This window comes from Nilaparvata lugens, chromosome 13 (genome assembly GCF_014356525.2).
Source record: "Nilaparvata lugens isolate BPH chromosome 13, ASM1435652v1, whole genome shotgun sequence".
Lineage (NCBI taxonomy): Eukaryota > Metazoa > Arthropoda > Insecta > Hemiptera > Delphacidae > Nilaparvata > Nilaparvata lugens.
Window position 1 is genome coordinate 9,134,920 of NC_052516.1, and position 27,711 is coordinate 9,162,630.

The 27,711-nt window shown below is 34.3% G+C and overlaps 1 protein-coding gene across 4 annotated transcripts; it reads right to left on the reverse strand.

The window, feature by feature from the left end:
• Positions 1-1,421: 1,421 nt before the first annotated feature.
• On the reverse strand, positions 1,422-27,486 carry LOC111051672 (transport and Golgi organization protein 11). 4 transcript variants are annotated; one of them, XM_039439747.1, is made up of 8 exons: positions 26,967-27,139; positions 24,291-24,534; positions 22,380-22,474; positions 20,228-20,427; positions 17,532-17,603; positions 14,313-14,537; positions 14,201-14,203; positions 1,422-2,814 (listed from the first exon to the last, which is right to left on the reverse strand). In XM_039439747.1, exons 2-6 carry the CDS (start codon positions 24,508-24,510, stop codon positions 14,330-14,332), a joined length of 795 nt encoding a protein of 264 aa, XP_039295681.1. In that variant the 5' UTR covers positions 24,511-24,534; positions 26,967-27,139; the 3' UTR covers positions 1,422-2,814; positions 14,201-14,203; positions 14,313-14,329. The 4 variants fall into 4 exon arrangements, with proteins under 4 accessions (XP_039295681.1, XP_039295683.1, XP_039295680.1 ...); XM_039439749.1 differs by lacking the exon at positions 14,201-14,203 and having other exon boundaries at positions 17,532-17,600; positions 26,967-27,486; XM_039439746.1 differs by lacking the exon at positions 14,201-14,203 and having other exon boundaries at positions 26,967-27,189.
• Between the last annotated feature and the right edge of the window lie 225 nt (positions 27,487-27,711).

Below are 27,711 nucleotides of genomic sequence, written 5' to 3' on the forward strand. Positions count from 1 at the left end.
AAAAGATTGATTAGAAAGATCATCAATCCTGATTAATCGATTCTTTCTCTACAGATTTCATTCAGTAATAATTTTCTATTAAATGAACGGTAAGCTTGCAATTTTGAAAAAACTAAAGCTATGTACGGTACAAAACAAGCCTGATGCTAGTTACAATTTCTGACGCTAGGCAGCGCGAGCATGCAGAATCGTTCATTTTTCTGCTGTTCTGAACTTACTGAAATGGATGAATTTCAAAGTAGCCTACCTGCGTGTTGACAGACATCAACAATTTGGTAGTCGCTTCAGTTTTTTGTTCATATCTTTTGAACGATGCGTTTTAGCAAAATTTTACAAGAATACAAAGTTGTAGAAAAATTAATTCTCTATCATTATATATGAAGATAAAATTTCTGGTTCGAGAAGTAACGGAGTAATAGAACCTCAAATTTTAAATTTGTGTATGTATGACCTGTAGTTCACCCAGTTTTTAGCTAATAACATTTGAACTGTGAATTGTAGCAAAATTTTACAAGAATACTTATTTGTAGAGTGAAACTACCTACAAGGTCATGTCTGATTTTTGTTTCCAGAGCTCAAATTACCAAAGTTATGGAGCTGTGAATTTCGTATAACAGATAGCCTACTTACTTCAATTGAATGTAGTCTACCTCAGTAAGACCTATACCTACTTATTCAAATGTTTTTTTTTGTGTGTTGAAGAGCACCTTCTCTTCATAAAGTATGTGCTACATATCAGTACAATTTTAAATGAAACAGCTCTAGAGTTTGCTATAGAATTTAGAGCTCAATATAAATTGATAAGGATATAGCAACCGCATGTCTAGTTACACACACACATATATTTTTGGACGTACAATTTTTTCGTCTTTATAAATTCTATTAAATTCGACATAACTTTCCAAACAGATTATGTGTTCATGAGTTTGGCAAATTCCGTTTAATCTGGTAGATTTCATAAATACTGTAAAAAATCGATAGCTTCAGTAGTTCCTAAATTTTTTATAGATAATAATATTAGTTATGCAACTCAATTCGTTGTATTTAAAACAACAGTAATTTAGTCCTCAAATATCTGTGAGTAAAGCCGCGTTTACACCAACGTTATTAACAAAATGTTAATAACTTAATCCTTAAAGATTCCACTAGATTGAACGGAACTTGACAAACACATATGTTCATCATGTGTATGATAAATTATGTTCAATCTAATAGAATCTATAAGGTTCAAGTTATTAACATTTTGTTTGTAACTTTGGTGTAAACGCGGCTTTAATGTTATTACTGAGTCAGACAAACTATCCACTGTTTTGGGTGCTATTCTTATCTAGTAGCCTAGACTAGTATTACATGCATATTAATAGACCAAGATATACTAAAAGCTATGAAAGACACTCAGGATATAAAATAAAAACAACATATTTTAGTACTATAATTTATTGATTTTGCATAAATATATGGCAAACACTATTAATAAAGAGTTCAGTGGAAAGACATTTCGACAATTTTAACATCATGCGAATTGATACAAAAGCCATAATAGTGGATCAACAATATCTACACAACTTTATTCACATAACTCGAAACTAAATTTATAGGAAACTGTAAAAATTATAAAGTAAGTAAACAATCATAATCACTACACTTCGAAGGATCAACCAACATTATTTCCTTTCACAAAATCTCAGAAAATTGAGTATATTCAATACTATCCTCAAAATAGTCAACATTTCAGCAACAAAATTCATCCTACAGAAAAGTTCAACATAATAGTATCATCTATTCCAGACAATAAAATCCGTGATAGAATCTTTGGGCTTAAACTAGGCTACATTTTTGGAAAAAAAATCAACAATATATTCTAATTACTAAGAGAATACAACTGCATTTCTTGACAACCAGTGCATTTATTATGGCATTTACATTATTTTCATAAAGTTCTATTACAATGTAAAATCTTCAAGACCCGGATAATTTTCTACCAAAATTCTCAAATTCCTCAATTATTTTACATTGTTGAAAACTCCACATATTTTTCAAATTGTCACAGTTTATTTTTGTGGAGATCATTAAAACATTTTTATTTGCATTTATTTCTTCAAATTGGCATGTTTTGTTTTTGGTTTGCATATTTTCTCCCACTCTCAACATGTACAAGTAATTCACAAAAATAATAAAATAGCACTAAACAGGTTATCACTTGATTATTGTGGAAATAATTTAAGGTACAAAAATCAAAATAACACACTTCTTTGCAATACCATACAAACAGAAATAGAATGAAAAGTTTGATACAATCAAGTCAAAAACCAATAGAAATTATGGAAGAGTCATTGGGATAATTGATATTTACTAAGTAATTCACAAAATAATAAAATAGCACTAAACAGATTATCACTTGATTATTGTGAAAATAATTTAAGGTACAAAAATCAAAATAACGTTCTAAAAATATTGTCAAGAATAGTTTGATTAGACACTCAAAATAAATTTGTAAATCTTGCAAAATTAATCGAAGAAAATTTTACATGCAAAACTAAATTTACGAGTACATTTTTGGGATCACTGAACAATTACAGGTATATTATAAACGAAAAAATCAGTCAAGAAATGAATTTTTAACTTTTTGGGAGGACCCTGTTCAAAATTAACAATCAGTTTTCTTAAAACCTTGATAGTTTTCAAAGTATATTTACATACAGCCCGTGTTTTACTTCCTATATATTTTTGGATGCTGACTTCTTGAATAAAATAGTGACCTCTTTTTGATTAGCAAGAGATAGCGCCGCTCACTAAACCAAAACACATCTACACCTGAAAAACAAACAAATTACACAGATAAATCACAAAGCTAATACATAGTAATTTAAAATCTAATTGTATATTAAAATATAGCTTTTAACGTAATCTCTGAAGAACAGTATTCAGAAATGATTACTAGAACTGTTCTGTAGTGATATTCACGTTATAAAGTCAGCACCTTTTTAAAATTAGTTTGCTATCCTTGTCTGTCATTAGTGCAAGCAAATAGATCTATCTTTTTCCCACTCCGCACCGTTGCCAAATCGTGTTTAAGCTATGAAGAAATGTAATGAACTACCTACCAAAATATTTCATCTCATTATAAAATGTATTATTAGATTATGATAACATATTTTTTGTGAATATAATATACATTATTTGAGATAGTATTGATCATTATTAACAATAATGATGATTCTTGTATTATTTTGTTGAATCAATATTAGATCAGATATATCAGGATAACTTGGATCACAGCTACTATAGAAGGCGGTGGGAACGGAAAAGTGGTAACAATGCCCTCCTATCATTTCCACTGACGTTATAACGTAGATCTCACTATAATATAATATATTATAGTGATATACTATAATTCATACTATATTACAGTAGAGAGATCACGATTGAAGAACTTTCTACTACATAATTCTCCTATTTTCTCATTCAAGTATCTTGGAAGAGCCATAGAGAAACAATAGCATAAGTAGATATCCCATGGTATAGGGCGTTTATGTCGCAACTTTTATTGTTATCTCAAGCCGATAGTTCATGTAATTCTTTCCCGTGAAGCTGTGTGACTCTGATAGTCTCTCATATTGTGCTGTTCATACACTCTCACCCCCAACAAAATCTATAATAATCGACAGTAATCGACAATAATAGGCTTTAGTTAACAGTAAAAGTTGCGACATAAATGCCCTATACCATGCCCTATACTCAAGCTATTGTTTCTCTATGGTAGAGCTACTTGAAAGATTAATAACAAAGAACTGCTAGTATAATCATTTTAATTTAATTTCAGACGCGACAAGTTTCGGACTAGAACTGGGTGATTCGTCCGAAACTAGTCCTGAAATAGAATCGGATAAAGGGTACTTGTAGTTCTTTGTAATTATTCTCCTATTAATTTACTATACAGAGTGTTTGAAAAAGAACTCCCTAGTTTTGATGTCTCATAGAATCTGTAAAAAGTGATTTACACTATTCTAGTTTGTGGTGTTTGATTCAGCAACTGTTCAAGTTTTGCCCCCCTGCATTTGGCAGACCTGCTTGACCTTGAGACGGCGCCAGGAAACAGTTCCTTCAGTTGACACTCGCTTTTCGGGAAATTGGATAGGGAGAGCTCGCCCAATTGCTTGGCCACCACGAAGCCCGCACTAAGACCGGTTATAGAGCTCGACCGACCGTCAGTGCGTACGTCAGTCGCGCTTGTCTTTTCCATAGATATTCCATGAATCCGTACAGAGCAGGACTGACGGCGCGCATGCGCACGGTCAGGACCATGCGTTTTATACAGCGTACGAAGCCCATCGGTCGAACTCGTACGCATCCGTTCCATCGGTCGACTGACGCGCTATTGAAACAAATTGAAGCTTTCAGAGCTGTACTGATCAGTAGCCCGATCGCAACATAACCAATGTGCTGACACCTCTGCCCGACAATCAGCTGATATTGAATTGAATAGCATAATGAGTGAATTCAATTAATAGTGTCATATGTGAATTCAGAGTTTTTCTATACATTTCTTCAATCATTTCTATATTTTTTATTAAAAAAATCATATTATTAATATTATCTACATTTATTTGATCCGTAGCTTAAAGTGACTGCAAGTATTCCCAATGGTGATACAAGCTCGAAATAACTCATCAAAATTTCTGATGGACAATCTAAGGTAGTTGAAAAATGTATCTCCAACCCAAGCAAGCAATGATGTATATAATGGTACTAAATTCCCTTTGAAATGCTCTTTGGGCGACCATCGGGTAAACTTGATATCTACGTCTTTTAATCTTTCGTTTACGAGGATAATAAGCTGCAATTGAACAATCTGTAAAGGCGTCCATTTTGTGAGTCACAAAAACTGATGTATGGTCTAGATGGTTCATACGCACTGACGGTCGGTCGAGCTCTGTAACCGGCCTTGACCCCTCTGTACTTTTTCTTTTGGGAAAACATAAAAAATGTTGTTTACAATGAAGAAATCCAAGATATGAACCATTTACGGGAAAGAATCGTCACGGCGGTTGGGACAGTTACACCTGATATGCTGGTGAATACATGGCGAGAGCTTGAATATCGTCTCGACGTGTGCAGGGCAACAAATGAATAATTTAGGGCAGGTTTCCGAGCTCGGGATTTAGCTAAGTTCTAGACTTTAAACAGCTGGAGTCAGAAAATTGGCTTTACAATAACGGAGCGCGGTCGCAGTCCACGGTTAAATTAAATTTCGAAAAACTAGAAAATTGAACATAAAATGAGGAGAAAATAGTGTAAAGTTTCAGCTATTTTGAGCTGAAAACAAAAATTTGAAATTGTCAACCACTTTTTATTATTAAAAATTATTATAATATATACAACCCAGGTTTTCGTAGTGTGCCGGGCACTCTCTTTAATTCAGGCCTTTTCCCACGTTATAATAGTAAATTTAATACGCAATAGACTAGAGCCATTATTGTAGTGAGTTAGCGAAATAATTATTTTCTCTCTCTATTATGAACGGCCATGACTTCGAGTTTCCCATGATAGATATTTAAAAATTGTGGCTCCGAGTCGTCGAGGAATGTAGATTATGGAATTATCTCTAAAACTTAGCCTTCTTGTCGCGACATAAAGTGCGATAAGTTGAAAACAGCAAGCATTGAAATTATAACAAACTACCGATTTTGCAGTTACTATTTGGTCCAAAGGGTCTAGAAGCCACGCGACGATTGGTCAAATTGATTCCATCGCCCAATAGGAGACCTGTTTCTAAATACAGTAGTGGGGATTCCCCAGTCGAGAGACCAGATTACGTTCCGGAGGACACTTTGCTAGGAGCACTACGAGAGTAAAGATGTAGTCACTATGTTTCGCCCTTTTTGGGCAGGTTTATAAGTTTATTTCAGTAGTAAATGTAGGAGCTAGTTTTATTTTTATTAATGTTTAAATTTACTAGTAGTGCCATGTCCTGAAAGGTTTAATTGTGTTTCTTCATCATGTACGAATAATTGTTTCTTCAAATAACCGCTAAGCGGTTCATGTGTGTCCCCAAACCAACTTCTTGTACTACCACCCCTTTGGTTCCGCAACTTTATGTAACACCGCTTCAAGACATCCGTTCAGACGACAGGTCTAGGGACGTAAGAGGACGTCGCCGTCAAGCCAAATTCAACCGGTAAAAGCTCACCGCCAAAAACAAGGTACTGTAACCCCGACGATAAAGCAACGTACAGACCAACGAAAGTGCAGTGTAGTGAAACAAAGGTTCATTCGAGAATGTCAATCAAAAGTGGGGATTCAAAATTATTATGAAAGGTTATATTGGTTACTATCGACGAAACTTGGGTTCAACGGGCTTTTCTTTCTTGAGTAATTTTATGTTGAAGTTAATTATTTGTTATTTGATGACTGATATTGTTTGGTTTTGTGACGTATTGCTATCTAAACGGGGATAGTAATGCGCCCCCGAATCAGATGAAGAATGTCAACAAAGTAACATGAAATTGTGTTTCTGTTGTTCGATTTTAGTTGCCAATGTTTATTGAAACTGTTTGTATTTTTCAATTATTTCAAATTGTAGTGATTTTCTATAGTATAAACCTATTAAATCAGGCATGGCAAGATTAATTGAAGTTTTCTTGACTCTAGCCCGTTCACCTGCATGAATTAGGTATAGACTCAGGTATTTTCTAGATGTGTCGGCCTATTTCTAAATTCTAAATTTTATTCAAATTATCTTCTTAGGCACACAACTGCGCCACTCTGCTGTCTAGAGATATTTAAATCTCTGGAATTCAAATTTTCTAAAAAATTAATTTTTCATAACTTACTCTAATAATACTAGATCAATTTTTCTGAGTCTATACTTAATAATTCATTCTGTGAACGTGTTAACTGTCAATATTTTGGGTTTGGAGTTGAATGAATAATTTATTGTTGCTACTCCAATTTTTCTGAAGTTTAAATAATTGTAGATGAAACAGGAAAGTTATTCAGTTATGTTAAACCATTAAAATGATAATCTTTTGAAGTGCTTGAAGATAAAGTCAGGTATCATTGAAGCTTACGTTGAAAGTATTCTAAAACTTTATATTGAAATTGTATATTGACAAATTAAAGGTTTAATGGTAGAATAAAAATTGGTAGAAGAAACTAAGATAGGTGAAAAACAACTGATTCTAAGTGCTGAATAAATTTTTTGTATTCCGTAATTCCGTGAATGATGATAGGAATTATTGTGATGTCAACGTACGTATTCTGGTCTCACGCATCGGGTACTTGAGTATCATCATAGTATAGTAGTAGTGAAAGGGAATATTGAGATTTTAAAGGTCAACCCAAGTAAATTAGGAAAATGCGGAAATTATTATGGAGAATGTTTGAGGAAAATAGGAAATTTTTTTTGATAAGTTTAGGTAGATCGAAGGTAATCAGAGAATAAATAGGAAACTGTTTTATTAGTTATTGTTGATATGTAGTTTTGAAAAGTTGATGAGTAGTTTTGGCCTTGAGATGTTTAAACTAAATAATTGGGTATTGTAGATTAAAGTTGAAACGATGATCAATCCTTGGGAATTTGTATTAAAATAAGTTGATGAGATGAGGTTGTTAAGTCCCTTTATCAGTAATGTTTATTCTCGAAAAGGTGAATCAGTTTTATTATTGGAAATATTTTTTTTTAAGTGTGATTTTTGCGGTAGGCATGCGTAGTGATAGTGTAAAGATCCGTTGTGTTGGTAACGTTTCCTGTAGACTGTGGGGAATTTTTTTTGTTTGTTTAGTTGAGACTCAAGATTTAGAGGAGGACAAGGGGATGTCCTGCCTGTGTGTGTTGTTGTTGAATTTAGGTAATCGGCGCGAGTGTAGGCCCGTGTCCAGAGAGAACGGAGCACTGCCCGAAAGCTGTCCATGTAACAAATCAAGGAATTTAGCTGTGACTAACCTTGCAAATTTGTACGGTGGTATTGTATAATTTTAGCGAAAGGCACCGAAGATGGGTGAGCTAAGATTTTTTTTGTATCTAGTAAGCGGTCTGGTTCATTCGAGAGTTATGGGGCTCGTCAGTAGAATAACGTAAACCGAATCTAGAATATTTAGTGAGTCTTCGTAGTGATTGTAAGGAAAACAATCAGCGAAAAGCAGTTTAGGGAAGCCCAGTCAAAAGGTTCGTTAATGTTTGGTAGGAAAGTCAGCCGCAAAAACACAAGTAATAATTGGTAAAAAAAAAAAGGGATATTATTGAGTTTAAAGTTGCTTAGAAATTTGGTATGGTAACGAAAATTGAAGGTTTTAGACAATGAATATTTAAAGTGATTAGTTAAGGTATACAAATGAAATAACAGAGAAACTTTTTCGAGTACCTAGGTAATGTTAAAAGGGTTATCAGTGAAAGTAGAATAAATATTGGAACACTAATGAACGGGTTAAATTAAAATAAAATTAACAGTGAAATCCTTCTAGTTGAATTTAAAATGAAAAGGGAAAATCTCTTGAGTTAAGCATGAGTTTAAATTATTCTGTAGTTGAGAGTTGAAAGGTTGATTAAAAATTTAAATGGGGATATAAGGTAGAAATATGTAGGAAAGTTCGTGTCAAAAAGGAAATAGAATTTTTGTTGGGAAATTAAATTGAGGTAATTAACAGTAGTAGGACCCTTTAGAGATAAGTAGTCAAAAAGAATTAATAAATAAAAAAAATAGGAAAATCTTTAATGAAATGATAATTTTTTTTAATGATGAATAGTAAAATTGCAATCAAGTTTTCCATGTGAATAAGTGAGATATTTTGAGATCTAGTAGAGTAATTGAAACTAGTTGGATATGAAGTTTATTGTTGAGAAATTGTGAGGCTCCAGTAAGGTTGAAAATGTCAGTGAACTTGAGAATCAGTAATAGTGTAATAGTACCTATGCTTCCAGTGTTTTGAGAAAATGTCACATACTTTGAGTTTGAGATAAATAACCATGATCGCTGTCGAGTCATTTTATCTAGTTGAAGTTGTAGGCAGTGAGAAAATGACAATACTCTAGTGAGAAGCGAAATACAGAATTATTATTGTAGATTATAGCCTGGCACCGATCATAGTTTTGTTTGACTAGCGTTCTGTCGTAGAGGTTTCCTACTAGAATATTATAATGAAAAGTGTTTTTCTCATGACTGTAGAATGGAAAATCACGCTTGAGTCATGTTGAAAAATATCCGAAAAAGATCAGGAAAAAATAGGAAAAAGATCAGTCAATTGAAGACAAGATTTTTTCGTCGTGAGTTATAATTAGATAATTTTTGTGAGTATGGCGCCACTCTGTAGCCTTGTCCTATACACTCAACGAGATGATTCCTAATGAATGAGAAGAGAAAGGAGAAAAAGAGTTATGATAAAGATATTTACCGTATTTGTTATAAGGAGTCATTACGGGTTCATGAAGGGTTTATTAGTCAAAGATTTTGTTACGTGACAATATAAAGTATATAGAAGAAATTCCGGAATGTAAATAACTTGCGCAACTAGATTAGTCATTAAATTATGTTATTAACTTCGTAATATTAAATATATTTAGGTAGGTGAATTAGGTTTAATTTTATTTCATGCACGGCTGCATACTCGCGGTAAATGAAATAATTGTACAGTTTTCTCACGGTAGTAGATAATTGATTGTTTGGCAAATCGGGTGATTATCAATTTTTGAAGTTATCAACAGTCATAATATCCTATGTAGCAATGTATGTATGTGATGTCTCTAATAATAATAAGTTATTAGCATAAGACGATTATCATAATATTCTATACTATACCCATTTTCAATAGCTTAATACTCATCCATTCATAGTTAAGAATTATACATTTACCTAGTTAGGAGTTAGTACATATAGATAATATATATTCCAATTCATAAAATAATAAGAATAATGTCTAAGGCCTCATATTTTATATTCTATTCGCTTTATATTTCATATTATTTTGTTGATATCCCTATTCTTTATTAGTTTACCTTCCATGATTAATACAATTATAATCTTATCATAGGTGTATTCAGTTTAACTGCTTCCGTTTTAGTTCACTTATATAATTCAGTGATGGAGATTTCCTGCTGGAATACATAATGGATAGAAATTTTCATAGCTACGGAATGTACATCAAGCGTGTGTCATTGCTCTCCGATGGCTCGCTAGCGTTGCAGTTTCAACCATTATATGTCATTATTAAGTCGTGGCCTTTTCCCACGTTATAATAGTAAATTTAATACGCAATAGACTAGAGCCATTATTGTAAGTGAGTTAGCGAAATAAATTATTTTCTCTCTCTATTATGAACGGCCATGACTTCGAGTTTCCCATGATAGATATTTAAAAATTGTGGCTCCGAGTCGTCGAGGAATGTAGATTATGGAATTATCTCTAAAACTTAGCCTTCTTGTCGCGACATAAAATGCGATAAGTTGGAAAACAGCAAGCATTGAAATTATAACAAACTACCGATTTTGCAGTTACTATTTGGTCCAAAGGCTGTAGAAGCCACGCGACGATTGGTCAAATTGATTCCATTCGCCCAATAGGAGACCTGTTTCTAAATACAGTAGTGGGGATTCCCCAGTCGAGAGACCAGATTACGTTCCGGAGGACACTTTGCTAGGAGCACTACGAGAGTAAAGATGTAGTCATTATGTTTCGCCCTTTTTGGGCAGGTTTACTAGTTTATTTTATTAGTTAATGTAGGAGCTAGTTTTATTTTTATTAATGTTTAGATTTACTAGTAGTGCCATGTCCTGAAAGGTTTAATTGTGTTTCTTCATCATGTACGAATAATTGTTTCTTCAAATAACCGCTAAGGTATGTAAACTAAGGTTAAAATATAATTTAGGAAATTAATTAAGTGAAACTTCAATCAAAGATTTTATCAACAAGCCTGTTATTTTTCAATTAATAATATTGATTGAGAATAATCCTTTTGATTTTATTAGTGATGGAAGATACTTATAATTTTTTTCCTACAGAAGTATAGAAAGTTTTCAGTTACGTTACATTTGAGTTATTGTTCCTGGAGATATATTATCGTAGAGTATTGCTGAAAGTCAGGAAGATAGCCTTTAAATTGAAATGAAACTTTTAAGAATTGTTCATATTGAGTTTATGACATTTTTTAATTTATATTTTTCAGACTCTGTTTTCTTATGTCATTAAGGCTTTTGAATGATTTAGTAAATTTTTTATGATAGAAATCTTAATAGATGAAGAAGAAAGTTTTTCTTCTCCAGGAAATTAATATTAATGAATGTTCAAATTTTAATACAATTTAAATTATTTTCTATGTGTCTACTAATTTTATTTAATTAAAGGTGAATCTTATAAGGCAAACATTCTCTTTCCTTAAAGTGAAATTTTCTATATTTTTTTCTTTTATTGTGTTATAAAGTGTCTTGTTTTATTAGGTGATAAATTCATAATTTCAGTTGATACTAGTTTTGGACTTGTATTTGTAGGTAAATCAAATCATAAACTCTGGAATGTTCATTTTTAATTAAGGTTCTGAGCAGTTTTGGGCGAATGCCCGTTATTTTCACTGGGATTGCGTCCTATAGTTCATAAATAATAAATGAAATAAATGTTGGCTGGCGCACAAGTTTCCAACAATACTAGCCGAGCTACTATATGAAAAATTATATTTGATTTCGCAAACCAAACGAAAAATATCATAAAGTTAGCATCATTTCATTTTGAATTATTGGTGAAGAAAGATCCATTATTCTGATAAAAAGAATCAGTAGTTTAAGATAAAAATCTATATAAAATGAGGATTCAAATAGAATGAGAGAATTTAATTAATTGTAATCAATAGATAACTCCTGTTTTAGCTTTTGATGAATTGTAGGAAGAGTTAGAAATTAATGCTGTAATACATTTATTTACAGCGGTTCATGTGTGTCCCCAAACCAACTTCTTGTACTACCACCCCTTTGGTTCCGCAACTTTATGTAACACCGCTTCAAGACATCCGTTCAGACGACAGGTCTAGGGACGTAAGAGGACGTCGCCGTCAAGCCAAATTCAACCGGTAAAAGCTCACCGCCAAAAACAAGGTACTGTAACCCCGACGATAAAGCAACGTACAAACCAACGAAAGTGCAGTGTAGTGAAACAAAGGTTCATTCGAGAATGTCAATAAAAAGTGGGGATTCAAAATTATTATGAAATGGGTTATATGGGTTACTATCGACGAAATTTGGGTTCAACGGGTTTTTTCTTAATGGGTTCATATTTGATGACTGATATTGTTTGGTTTTGTGACGTATCGCTATCTAAACGGGGATAGTAATGCGCCCCCGAATCAGATGAAGAATGTCAACAAAGTAACATGAAATTGTTGTTTCTGTTGTTCGATTTTAGTTGCCAATGTTTATTGAAACTGTTTGTATTTTTCAATTATTGTAGTGATTTTCTATAGTATAAACCTATTAAATCAGGCATGGCAAGATTAATTGAAGTTTTCTTGACTCTAGCCCGTTCACCTGCATGAATTAGGTATAGACTCAGGTATTTTCTAGATGTGTCGGCCTATTTCTAATTCTAAATTTTATTCAAAATTATCTTCTTAGGCACAGTAGCTTTACCAGCAACATTTGTTTACAACTACTGTCTACCCAAGAGAAAATGGCGGGAGGTACTCCTTTTGGGTAGACAGTAGTTGTAAACAAATGTGCTGGTGAAGCTACGAAACCTGGTTCTGTATATATTATAATAATTTATAATAATAAAAAGTGGTTGACAATTTCAAATTTTTGTTTTCATTATGGAAAAGTACCACATCACTCACAACACAACTTTAAGGCTATTTTGAACTATTTAGAAATGTTTTATTTCGACAAAGAAAAAGGTTTCCAATTATAGAAATGAGAAAATAAAGATTATCATAAAAACTGCGACTACGCCCGTTTTGGAAAGACAATTTTCTGACTCCAGCTGTTTAAAGTCTAGAACTTAGCTAAATCCTGAGCTCGGAAACCTGCCCTTAATCTCCTCCTTCTCACATTAAGATCTACACCTGAGCCAGAGCATATATGACTGTCAGACGATGTATCTGACTGATAACACAATCTTTCTGACTGTAATTTACAATAATAAATAACCGGTGTTTTTATTATATGGTATTTACTAGTAGTTCTGTGAACAGTAGACCTCACGCAGTATTCTCATCCACAAGTACCTGATTGAAACTATAGACCTTATGGAAATACAGCAATAGACTGGCTTCTCCACACATCTGTGTAATCACTTGTCAGCTGATTTATTATGAATAATTCTGTAGTCTGATTTTTACTCTAATATACCTCACGCAGTATTCTCATCCACAAGTACCTGATTGAAACTATAGACCTTATGGAAATACAGCAATAGACTGGCTTCTCCACACATCTGTGTAATCACTTGTCAGCTGATTTATTATGAATAATTCTATAGTCTTATTTTTACTCTAATATTAGCATATGAAGGAGGCTCCTTTTTCCTTTTATATTATCCTTGAAATGCAAAATTTCCAAAAACCTTGTATATAAGTCGACGCGCAATTGAAAAAGGAACATACCTGTCAAATTTTATGAAAATCTATTACCGCGTTTCGCCGTAAATGCGCAACATATAAACATTTAAACATTATAATTATTATTGAACGAAAATCATAAATAAATGCTGAAAATCACCCCGAAGACCTCTGTGCTACTGCAGACATTGACAACAGGGCTAACAGCTAGATGGAAATTCGATGAGAACTATTATCCAAAAATTAGTTGCCAGCCGGGAAATCGAACCCGGTACCTCCCAATTGCCAGTCAGGAATGCTTACCCTTACACCAAACTGACAATCTCTGCATAGCAGCTCTCATTTCATACGAAGCCATAGCGGTGAACCAGTTACAGATTGAATTGAATAGAGAATGCATTTATTCAAATTCTAATTAGTATATAATTATTATTGAACGAAAATCATAAATAAATGCTGCAAATCACCCCGAAGACCTCTGCTACTGCAGACATTGACAACAGGGCTAACAGCTAGATGGAAATTCGATGAGAACTATTATCCAAAAATTAGTTGCCAGCCATTTAAACATTAAGAGAAATGCCAAACAGTCGACTTGAATCTTAGACCTCACTTCGCACGGTCAATTATTTACAATAATAAATAGAAGAAACTTATCTAATCTGACCTTCTTCTCCTACTCACTTGAGAGCAACTCCTGACCCATAGAAGCGTTTACCACACAATTTATATGTCTGTAATTTACATGAATAAATAGATCAAATCTAAACTAATCTAACCTTCTTCTGTTGCTCATTTAAGAGCTACTCCTGAGCCAAAGCAGGGTTTTCCACACGATGTAGCCGACACTGAGCGCACAGGCGATCTTCTCGTACTGCTGACGTTGCAGGTTTTCCAGTTCGATGGACATCACGCGCCGGTTCAGTTTTGCCAACTGTCGGCGCAGGTGAGCAATCTCCTCATTGGCTGACATACCGTCACCCACCGGAGATTCTCTGCCTTCCCTGCCACAAAATAAAACACAAAAAACTATTGAGATGTTAATGAAACATAGAGAGAATTGTCTACTTTTCCATGGGACGATTATCTGCCCTCATTGTAAAAAAAAAAACAAAATACAGTTCAAAAAACTGTTGAGATGTAAATGAAACATCGAAAATGAAGTTTAAAAAACTATTGAGATTGTAATCAGACATCGAGAGAACTGTCCACTTCCCATATCTGCCCTCTCTGCCGCAAAATACAACACAAAATTTGAAAAAAAACTACCGAAATATGAATGAAAATACAATTAGAATGTTCATTACAACTAATAAAAACAAAATACAGACTGTCCGAACGAAATGTGTAACAGCCGAGGATCATGAAATTTCATTACATTAAATTATTTTTCTTTACATGAAATTCGCAACATCAAAATGTCAAGCAAAATGTTCTTATATAAACCTTAGTTTTTGAGATGTATAGATTTTTCGAAAACTTCAATAACTAGAAAGCTATCAGTCAAAATCCAATTCATACTGAACCGTATTAAACTGAACTAAAATCCAATTAATAATGAACCGTATCGATATTTGAAAAATGTCAATTACTAGAAAAGTATCAGTTAAAATCTAATTCTAAGGATATGGTTGGAAAGATGAAGAAATTTTCAATAAGGTTCATATAATTTGTTCCTTTGTTTGACGTATTTTGTGAGGGTTCAAGCTGTTTGAAATTCGGCTTTGAACTTGGCAAATGTACTTTTTTAAATTTCGACCTCACTATAGTTGCTTGTAACTCAGATAATTATATTACCTCATTAATATTATATAATTATATTAATTATATTCTTATACAAGAATATTGAAATGTGATTCTACTTTTTATTCAATCAACCCAATGTCTTAGCTTGGACGTGTTAGTGATCATCACAATCATTTCAATATTCAGAACGACAGATAATTACAAAAATAAAAAAGGAATATATTATGTTAAATTTACTTATAAAGTTATGCATTACTTTATATAGCCAGTGAATGTTCAGCTGAGTAGAGTGATTGTACTCTTCTAATAGCATTCTAACTATCTTTTTATTTTCTACAGTAATGAATAGAATTGATCTATTGGCATGGAATAAGATTAATATTGTGCAAAGACTCCAGTATGAAAAAATCTACAACGTGAAGATGTGGGATTTATATATTAGAATGCAGTGAGAATTGTTTAATACATTGATGTTGAGTAATCAAGTATAAAAACAATCTAAGAAAAACAAAAGTAATATAAAAGGTGATGAATCAACTGATAGTGGAAACAATCTAAGAAAAGCAAAAAGTCAAAAAAGGTGATTAATCAACTGCAATGAAGTTGAATAAATACAATTGAAAATGAAAAAGGCCTACTAGTAAATTCATTCAACTGAATAATAGTTGAATATGAAAGCTGTGAACAAAATTAGTCACTAAAAAACTACAACTATTATCAGAATTTACCGCGCAACTTGTTTTTTCCTATCCAAAATGCAGCGATAAAGTATGAATGAAGTCTTCAATAAATATGGGAAATATATGAGTAGATGAGTATTCAAACTTATCCAAAAATATACTGAAAGTATACTAAACATGACGTGAACCTTCTAGTTTCATAGAACTGTTAGCATGAATGTAATATGATTGACTATGGAGTTTGGTAATATTATTGGATCTTAATGATTCAATATGAACATGGCATGAAAACAAATACAGCAATAGCAAGACATTATAGTATATTTAGTAAACTAAAGGACAAGAATGAAAATATTAGATAAAGATTGAATTCAAGACTTGAGATAGACATAATAAAGATGAACAATCAAATATTAGGAGGAAATTTGAAATATTGGAGGAGGAAATATTGAATGCATTTGTTGTACTTTCATATCTATATAGATAAAAATCTAGCCTCAAATTTAGACATTCAATAACTTCTCCATGTGTGCACCGAATTTGATGATTTTTTTTTTTAGTTGTGTTTGTTATGTTCAGGCCCAGGTTTATGGCCTATCATATTTATAATTCGACTTCAGGACTCTTTCCTACGGTCCTTCAAAGTTTACATGTAATCCTTATGGGAGAAGATTTGTGAGCTGGACACACACAGAAATAAAAATCAGCTGTTATAATCATTGCGTCATCCAACAGCCGTCGGTAGATAGAAGACAAGAGTGTGTGCTGCTCCATAACCGCCCATGTATTTTATTCCAAACGCCCAGACTAAAAACAAAATGACTATTCTGTGTGTAACCATCCAGCAGTGCGGCCTCAGGTTAAAGACTTACATGCGCTAAAGACATTGCTTTGTTTCGAATAATTGTGATGTCTTCGGTGTTTAGAATTAATTGATTTTCAGTGAATTATTTATTTTGCAATTGGAGAATTATCTATATAAATAAAATCCATTAAAATTGATAATTGGAATAATATGAATAATAGCATCTGCTATTCAAAACCAATAAGCAAGAAGCACCTGGATGCAAAATGCCGCATCGCGCCTCCTCAGGTCTGCATCCAGCTAAAGTTTGTCATGGGTTGCATTAATTGTTTGGCGGTACAAAGTTCGCTGGGCCAGCTAGTATCAAAATAAATTTGCAGAACTTTCTATTCTAAGTTTATTGGTATATCGTTATCAATCATTGATTAATCAATACAACTTTTACAAGGATCTCTAATAATAGATATCATAATCTGGGAAAGGAAAACTAAGCTTAGCTTGTACTATTTCTCTTTCAAATTTTAATGGTAATTAAATCCAAAAGGTTATGTGTATGTCACGCACTTCGCATTTCTGGTCCAAGAATACTACTTGACTATAATTATTATTGACAAATATAAACAATTTTGAATTTAGATAATTTTTTTTGAATTACAATAAACAGTTCCCTCTCAATCAAGATTAACATAATATACATTAGATGGTTGATATTCTGATAAACTACAGCCATGATATTACAGAGGAAAGTATATTAAATATATAATTACCTGTATTGTGAAATATTTTGCATTCTATACCGATCGTTGAAACTGTCGTTCCTTGAGTCCATTCCTCCTCTGCTAAAAAAAACAAGCAAACAATAATTAAAATTAATCAAATTATGAATTTTTACCAAATTTTTTTCCAGCACTCATTGATGAACTTGACGAGAAACAGACACTAAATAATATCATAGAGTAAAGATAATACAGAATATTATCATAGAGAAAAGATAGCCTAAGAAGATATCCTATGGTATAGGTCGATTATGTTCCAAATTTCAAGCCGATTGTTTGCTAACTCAAGCCGATTACTGTCGACTACGGTGGGGCGTCCACTGGAACCGATTTCGTCCAATAGCATCGGCCGAAAACTACCGAACTCGTCCGAACGATCCTCCAAACAGAAAAGCTATAAATACTCGTCCATTGCAACAGGTTCCGTGCACAGCCGTCTCCGGCCTATCAAGTTTCCATGCTCTTAAACTAAACTTATCAACTTTTTATTATACATAGTTACAACTTTATAAAACAGAACAACTTCAAAAAACAAAAAAAAACTTTATAAAACAGAACAACTTCAAAAAACAAGACTGTGAAACAATTTTAGGTTGGGAGCAGTTTGTTGTCTAAGCTCGACTAGTTAGTTCGGCCGGATAGAGCCGGAAAATCCCATTCCATTCGGATCGAAAAATTGATCGGCCGGAGACGGCCGTATGAACATGTTGCAATGTACGAGCATCTATTCCTTTCTTTGTTGGGGGATCGTTCGGACGAGTTCGGTAGTTTTCGGCCGATGCTAGTTTGGACGAAAACGGTTCCAGTGGACAGCCCACCTACAACTGTCTATTATTACTGTTTTGTTGTGCTGAGAGTGTAAGAACGGCACAGTATGAGAGACTACCAGCGTCACATAGCTTCACCAAAAACAACTACTAGGACTATCAGCTTGAGTTAACAGTGGAATTTGCAACATAAACGCCCTGTACTATGGGATGTCTTCTTATCCTATCTTTTCTCAATGGTATCACCGTAAATGATACAGTATCATCACACATGATACAGTATCATCACACATGATACAGTATCAACACAATGTGATACAGTATCATCTCAACTTGATACATAATTCCATAGTTCGATACAAAACTTCCAAACTTTGAATGAATTCAGCGAACGATGGGATATTATCTTCTTATGCTATCTTTTCTCTATTGTATCACCATAAATGATACAGTATCTTCTTCTATATAATATATAAAAGAGAAATGGCACTCACTCACTGACTGACTGACTGTCTCACTCACTCACTCACTCGCAGAACTAAAAATCTACCGGACAAAAAACGTTCCAATTTGGTAGGTATGTTCAGTTGGCCCTTTAGAGGCGCACTAAGAACGGATCTGGGAAAATTTCCAAAGATACGCCCAAAATCTGCGTTTTTCCAGCGTTTTCTCAGCTTTATCAAGAACAAATGAACAGAAAATGTTCAAATTAAGTACAGAAGCTAAGCTAGGGTGTAATAATGTTGTGTTGGAAGGAATTTGAAATAATGCCAAAGATATGCCCAAAATTAGCGTTTTTCCAACGTTTTTCTCAGCTTTTCTGCGTTTTCTCACCTTTTTCAATAATTGATGGAAATATTTATTTGGAAATATTTGAAATAAATTCAGTACACAGGTTTAGCTGAGGTGGAAGAATTTTGTTCGCCAAAGATACGCTGATATAGTAACCAGCGTTTTTCTACGTTTTCCCAAATTTTCGAGATCAAATTGACATGAAACGTTCAAATTCAGTACTGAGGTTCCGGTGAGGTCTACATGCAGGCGAGCAAAGCGAGCCCGCTGATCTCATTTCTGGACGATCTAGATGGGTGTCCAGGGGGCGGAGACCCCTGGCTAGACGGATATGGCGAGCGAAGCGAGCCTGACGGCTAGTATACTATATTCTCTCTATGGTAAAACCAATAATTCTTTTTATTCTTATACAACTCAAGCCGATTACTGACGAATATTGTCTATTACTTTTTTGGCCGGATGAGAGTGTCTGTAAGAACGGCACAGTATGAGAGACTGCCAGCGTTACATAGCTTCACCAAAAACAACTACTAGGGCTATCGGCTTGAGTTAACAGTGGAATTTGCAACAAAAAAGCCCAGTACTATGGGATATCTTCTTATCCTATCTTTTCTCTATGGTATCACCATAGATGATACAGAATCATCACACATGATACAGTATCAAGACAATGTGATACAGTATCATCTCAACTTGATACACAACTCCATAGTTTGATACAAAACTTCCAAACTTTGAATGAATTCTGCGAACGATGGGATATCTTCTTATGCTGTCTTTTCTCTATGGTATCACCATAAATGATACAGTATCATCACACATGATACAGTATCAACACAATGTGATACAGTATCATCTCAACTTGATACACAACTCCATAGTATGATACAAAACTTCCAAACTTTAAATGAATTCGGCGAACGATAGGATATCTTCATATACTATATTCTCTCTATGGTAAAACCAATCATTCTTTTTATTCTCATACAATAAGTACATCATTAGAATGAAAGAGAGAGAAAAATAATGAGGAAACCTTGTGCTATTCCTCTCCCAAACTTAGATAAGGTTAAACATATTCCGAAATAGGTGGAGTCTTAATCAATAAAAATAATTGAATCCACCAACCTGTAAGGGTTGTACTCCGACCTCAGTCGATCACCGCCCTCCAATGGGGTGAAGTTGGCCCCCTCTGGCCCTTCGAAAGGCGGCCGCCGGCCCTTGGGGCGTGCGAGGTAGGGTGGGGGTGGAGCCGACCCCAGGTCGGGGGGGTCTTCCACCGCTGAAGGGAAGTTGTATTCGTGCATTGTAATTGTGCTTGGCGGGGTCTGAAACCACAAAATAAATAAAAAGATGAATAAATGAATAGATAAAAGAATGAATAAACGAAGAAATAAATAACCAATGAATAAATAGATCAATAAATATGTAAATAAATTGCTCAAATAGTGAATAAATATTAATGGATGAATGAGTAAATCAATAAATTAAATAATAGATTATGAATAAACGGTTCAGAAAGTGGAGAGGTAATGATGGATCAATAATATATATCGAGTAGCCTGGCTGGCTCAGTGTCAGAGTTTCAGGTCGCACCTGATCAATTTCAGGGCCTCTGACATGACCTAACGACTGTTTTCAACCACCCGGGACCGACGGTTAACGTGTCCAACCGAAACACGGGAGAGGGCTGAAAAAAAATCTTGCCCGGGCCGGGATTCGAACTCAGGCCTCTTGAATTATAAAGCCAGCATTTAGTCCACTCGACTACGGCCACTCCTGATGGATCAATAAATATAAATGATAATAATAGTGGGGCTGAGAAAAAAAATCTTTCCCGGGCCGGGATTCGAACTCAGGCCTCTTGAATTATAAAGTCAGCATTTAATCCACTCGATTACGGCCACTCCTGATGGATCTATAAATATTAATGATAAAAATAGTGTGAATCATAGAGGAATTTCAAGTATGAATCATTTCTAATCTTTTGATTTGACAATTTAAAATGTCATAGTTGCCAAAGTATGTTGTGTCTTTAAAACACAAAATTGTACTATAGTCCGTACAGACCTTAGGGTGTGATCACAATGGCCCATTTGGATAAAACCGAGACAAACCATCGATTTTCGCAATAGGGGGATCGGACCCTATTCTACAAGACTAATTATTCCATAATTATTCTCTAATAGTATCCATTTGATTCAAAATTTGCTTGTTTATCTGAGTATTGAAGAGTGTAAATTGTATTTTGAAAAGTGAAAGTGACATAACCAACATTTTGATTTGGACAGTATAGTATAAATTGGAAATGGGACAGTTTTGGGCATGAGCCTGTTGTGCCTTTCCTCATGTTAAGTATTTGTACACAATGTGATTGATAAATAACTAAGACATGGTACCAATTTGCTACTTTCCCAATATGGTCTTGCCTTATCTGAAGGGGATATAAATGTCACTGGTATTAAAATTTACAATAAATTACTAGATACCTTGAAGTCGATTAATAATGATGCTTTGTTCAAAAAAACCTTAAAAAGTTTGTTGTAGAAGCAGAGTTTTACTCGTTGAATAAGTTTTTGTCTGACTGACTTTTTCTGACCTTTTATTATGTTAACTAAATCCAAAAAAACATGTTACCTATGTGTATATATTTGTGCTTATGACGACTACGATATACAGATCTTGTTATTGTATTTATAACAGATGATAATCTCGTCGTCTCTCGATAACAGAAGATGCTTGTGCCTGTGTGGGAGAGAGACAGAATTATTTCCAGCTGTGTAATCATAATCAATCAGAGAGAAATTTTATCTAGCTAGACAATTTAAGTAATCGATTTGATCAACATAATCTGATTTGTTGACATGACATGATAATCCTCCTAAACTAGAGTATATAATAATTTTCAAAGTTGATCATTATTCGACAATTTAAGGTGATTAGTGAGTGTTATTTTGTTATTCAATTTGGTTTGTATTTAATCTAAATTATATTTTTCTTGTTTTCAAATGTTTGAACAGAAAATTGAACCTGAATTCAAGTGTATGGAACATAACCTACTTTCTGGACTATTTATAGTGTATAAATCAAAATTCGGGGAAGAAACAGTTTTGGGCTGTGCTGTTAGTACTTCCCCAATCATTTTAAAGATGTGTTCGGTTTATCAAAAGTCAATAAAAAAATAAAAAAAAATAACGAGCAAAGCTCGGTGCCCCGATATTGAATTATTATTGTAGATAAATTTGAATTTGAATTGAGATCTGATTGTGAATTTGTTTACCTGTACTCTGACTCTCTCCACCTCAGGGCGTAGAACAGCGTTCTCATGACTAGCTTCAAGGGGAGTGCCTCTGGTACCCGAAAACTCATTCTGGCCTAAAAACAGACACAACACAATTACGAACCAACAACACATCTATAATATAATAAAGCAATGAACTGGCTTATACACGTACGGGATAGGAAGTTCACGAATGACGCATCTTCACGTCACAGTGCCAGTTTAAATTAAATTCTTTTTCAAACCGGATTTAATCCATATCAAGTCTCAATAACAATAACATTGTTATTTTGATTTAAATAATTTAATAATATAAGTTGATCGAATTTCTAGAGATTACAGTATCATCAATCAGTACTTACAATACAGACTAAGTAGGGTTTCACACCAAAGCTGGGCTGAGCCGAGCGGAATCCGCGTGCGCGCTAACTATGCAGGATTTAGTCGGGAGCATTCAAATCAACTCCGGGCCGAACCGAGCGGATTTGTGCAGTCGGCTTGACGCCCGAAAACTCGAGCGTTTTCGGCCAAATTCTGCTTTCTTTCAGTTTAGTTGGATCTTCCCACGTAGTGAGTTCTCACTACAAGGCTAGAAAACCTACTGAGTGAATCAGCTTCAGTGCGAACGCAGGCAGAATCCGCTCGGCTCGGCCCGACCCGGCCCAGCTTTGGTGTAAAATTGGCCTTAGGGCCAAGCCACACGAAGCGTTCGTTTTTCAGGCGTTTTCAGACCAAGGTTTATAGACCTTGTTTCAGACGAGTGGGCATGGCAAGAAGCTCTCCTATTTGCTGATTATCAGCTGATTCTTGAACGCCAACCCAATCAGCCAATCGGAGAGCTTCCTACCCTGCCGACTCGTCTGTAAACGCCTGTAAAGCGCTTCGTGTGGCTTGGTTCTAAGTCTGTAAACGCCTGAAAGATTTCACCCTTACACTTCATAATGTCTCAAGCTCAATGTAGAACTGCAGTGCTTTTCAGAACAGTTTTCACATTTCGAGATTGATGTTCTGATATCTCATTAAATTGAATAAAAGAGAAAAAATACTGGATTGTTCACACATGTGTAAATGGAAATAGGATTCTAAAAGTTCTAGGGAAACACTATTATTACAGTATCATCAGTTGGTACTTGCAATACAGACTTATCCTATAGTACTGCATACATTTTTTGGAATAAATAATTGAATCTACCTTTCACTGGGATACCTTGAATATACGATTCACTTCTTATGGATCTCAGATAGGGAATTTGAAAGTTAGAGCTTTTCGAGCGTACAGTTCTAGCGTTTCGATGCGTTTGCATTTTTCTATTGAGCAGTACACCGTCGTTCCAGAACTGAATGTGACTGTCAACTCTAGTTTCAGTGCTCAATTCAAACTCCGTTTCTGTCGGTTTGATGTCTGCAAGTTGGCAAAACTGTTTCTGTTAAACTCAGTTTTACTGACTACATATTATCCTCAACTCAATGCTTTTATTATTTATCTCTTGATATTTTCTAGTTATATCTATCGGGTGATAAAAAATCCATTCGCAGTGAAATTTAAACAAAAACAAAATAAAACAATAATTGCATTCCTGAGGATATAAGGCTGTGTAACAGCTATAAGTTATTCGTATTAAAGATAATTAGGACACTGGTAGAGGCTTGTCCTTATACCATTGAGGAGTGTTTTAGAGCATTCATGTGACTCCATTCTAAAAATGACATGTTGTATGCCACTTGAGCACTGCTCAGAATTTGTGGCTTCACACAACAAAAATATAATAATCCAGACAATCTAATCCTTATCATTTAGATTGATGGGCCTTACTATAGCTTGTAGGTACTTTAGAACAAACCTTAGTTACAGTATTTGTTAAACTAGTTTTTAATAAAAAGTTTTTGTTGATTATTATTTCCTCAACTCACCAATGACCAATATACGATCAGGCACATGCATGTCGATCTTCTCATTGAGCCAGGCGCTGACCGGCTGACTCCCCCCCACCCCCATCACTACGTCATCCTCGTTGTCACCGTTCACCTTGATGCGTTTCGGCACCTGCATCTTGTGGCTGATCTCCTCGGAGAAGTTCGGGTCAAACAGGTGTTCCGAATCACCGCCGTTGAACTTCGGACTGGTCGCCATTTTGAAAAGTAGTAGGGTCCTAACCTGAAAATGTACATCGAAAAATGAAGCAGCTGTATTTAAAAATGAAATACATTGTTTGTATACCATTATGCCTAGTCCACAGTAGCTGGTAAGCTACCTCCAAGTCGCTGGTAAGCTATATTCAAGTCGCTGGTAAGTTAACTCCAAGTCGCTGGTAAGCTTGACCACGTTGGTCTAGCCATCCACACTACAGTTCAATCTAATTATTCATCAATCCATGACCAGCTTGCTGTATAGATTTTGTCATAGAAATTAAAAACACACTAGTTCACACAACGTGAATATTTGTGGATGCTCGGCTAGCCACTCGCCTTCGCTCGACAAAAATCGGGGCGATGGCAAGCGAAGACCAGTGAAGGCGAGCGCTGGCAAACCACCCATCCACACTCTCACGCTCGTCGTCATTTGTAAGTATTGGGCGAAAGTGTGGATACGGAATTATAGGTTAGCACAGAACGTGCGAGTATAGTAACTATACAAAATCTGTTGTGGCGTACTTACACAGCTTTCCTTGTCTATATGAAAGTTGATCAACTGACGCTAGTGTTCATCTCAAGTCTACTATTCAAAGATCTAAGCCAGCTGGTGACAGGACAGGCTGTGGTAGCAGACACACGAAGTCTGCTATCTCTTCATAGTGAATCATTTAGCCTAATAGAATCAACAGTTGCCAACAGTTTGCAATTGAATAATCTTATTTTCTCGAACTTCGAGCTTATTTTCAATTTTAGGTGAAAATGTTACTGAACATTAATTGCAGAGGTTTTTATGCGTAATCTTTTTTACTTGATTTTTTGTTTAAAATGTATCTGAAGCCTGATAATTGGGAATCTAAAATCAAACTTTGCATAGATGGGGCGGAGCTCCTGAAATTTTTACAGATATTGGACTTTTGGCAGTTGATAGAGCTTATCAATGACAGTTTCAGGTATAAATTCGATCAAAATCGTTGGAGCCGTTTTCGAGAAAATCGCGTAAACCCCTGTTTTTGACAACATTTTTGCCATTTTAGCCGCCATCTTGAAATGCATTTGATGGAAATTGTTAGTTTCGGAACCTTATAATTGTAAGGACCTTACAGTAAGTTCCAAATTTCAAGTCATTCCGTTAATTGGGAGATGAGATATCGTGTACACAGACGTACATACACACACACACACACAGATACAGACCAATACCCAAAAACCACTTTTTTGGACTCAGGGGACCTTGAACCGTATAGAAATCGGGTACCTTAAGTTTTTTCGGAAAGCAATACTTTCCTTACCTATGGTAATATAGGGCAAGGAAAGTAAAAAACTACTTATATAGAAAAAGTCACTCAATAAAATCAAGTGATTATAATGAGTGAAATGGAGTATTACGGCAAAGACAGCACTTCTCTCTGCAACAAGGATCTATCTGCCAATAAAATATCTGCTGGATCTGCTCGATAGCTGCTGCATTTCAAGAAATGCAACTTTATCTAGGAACACTAACATAAGGATTAATTCTAACCCCAATAGCACATAAGGCTGTTTAATTCAGCCGTCGTTCAACTTGGAAGACTAATAACATAGAGAAACAAAAGCGTAAATAGATATCCCATGGTATAGTGCGTTTATGTCGCAACTTTTACTGTTATCTCAGGCCGATTACTGTCGATTTTTACTGTTTTGACCGGGTAAGAGTGTATGAACGTCACAATATGAGAGACTAGCAGCGTCATAAAGCTTCACAGGTAAGAACTACGTGGACTATCAGCTTGAGGTAACAATAACTATCGCCTTATACCATGGGATATCTACTTATGCTATTGTTTCTCAATGCTAATAACTAATTAAGGTTATGACGTCATGTCGTATTGTAGTGTAATTGTTTATTGTTATGCTTTAAATAAAGACTCAAGAAGAAAGGCTCTATGTATTATTTTCAGATGTTACAAGCTACCTATGACTATGACTTGTGTCTATAAGAATAAACGATATCAATCAGTCTTTATGATAACCGTGACCGCTGTAAGTCAAGGGGTCAATAAATTACCGGTAACTAGAAATATGCTCAGCATCCTAATTAATGTAAAAGCTTTTTCTGAATAAAATCAAGAGGAAGCTGATAATATTTCAAATTATGTGCAAGACACAAGGAATTCAATTGGTGAATTTAGTTAATATCCTACATGAAAATACCGTAAATTCAATCTAATACAAAACAGAAATTGTAAATCATAACCTTTACAAAGCAATGAGACGTGAAATAAATGTTCACAAAATGCAATAAATTATGACGATCCTAAAATAACACTTGCTATTGAATGAATTTTCTAAATATTTATTAGCCACAAAATCTAACAGCAATTATTGCAAAAGAGAATCAATGAGTTCTGTTTGAACAAATTTCTTTGTAGGCCTACTCAGTCTACGAACAAGGAAGCTATATGAACCTCTACTCACCAATACTCAAAATTGAAGTTGATTCGACGATAATTTAGCGTAGATTATGTTCACTTGACTAATAAACACTGGAAAATGTTGATAATTCTACTAAAAGTTTAGAGTTTTGGGTCATTTCAGAATTTTGATTTTATCACTGAATCAAAAATCCAAAGAACCCCAACCTACAAAGCAGAGAAAGCAAACCAGATGATCGAATTGATCAGCTGGTAGGTTTGAAACTGAAATCATTTTTGAAAATATTTCAATTTGATCAATAAATTAATCACAAGAATATAATATTTGAAGTTATTTTATCAAATAATATTACTCTATACTTTCAATTCTAAATTATTTTTTCATTATATATAATTTAAAAGTATAACGGAAAACTTTGAGGTTAGATTTCTATTCAATTCAAATTCAAACTAGAACGTTATCTTTTACCTGCATATTTATTTCATTCTTTTAAAACTTCCCAGGAAAATGATAAAACCTTTTCATGTTTAATTCAGAAATTGATGGTCTCTTACCGTTTCACCTGCAATTAAGATGACCAATAAATTAAAAATTATTCCTGATCTTTATAATGGACCTGTTTGCATCCAACAAGCAACAATATATTATTATACAAAAGTATAATACAAACCCCCTACACCTAAATTTAGTAAAAATTCGGCCTCCACCCCCGTTACAAAAAATAGATAATAGATGTAGTTGTAATTTTAAACTCTGCTAACCTTTTTTGAGTACCCCTCCAAAGATT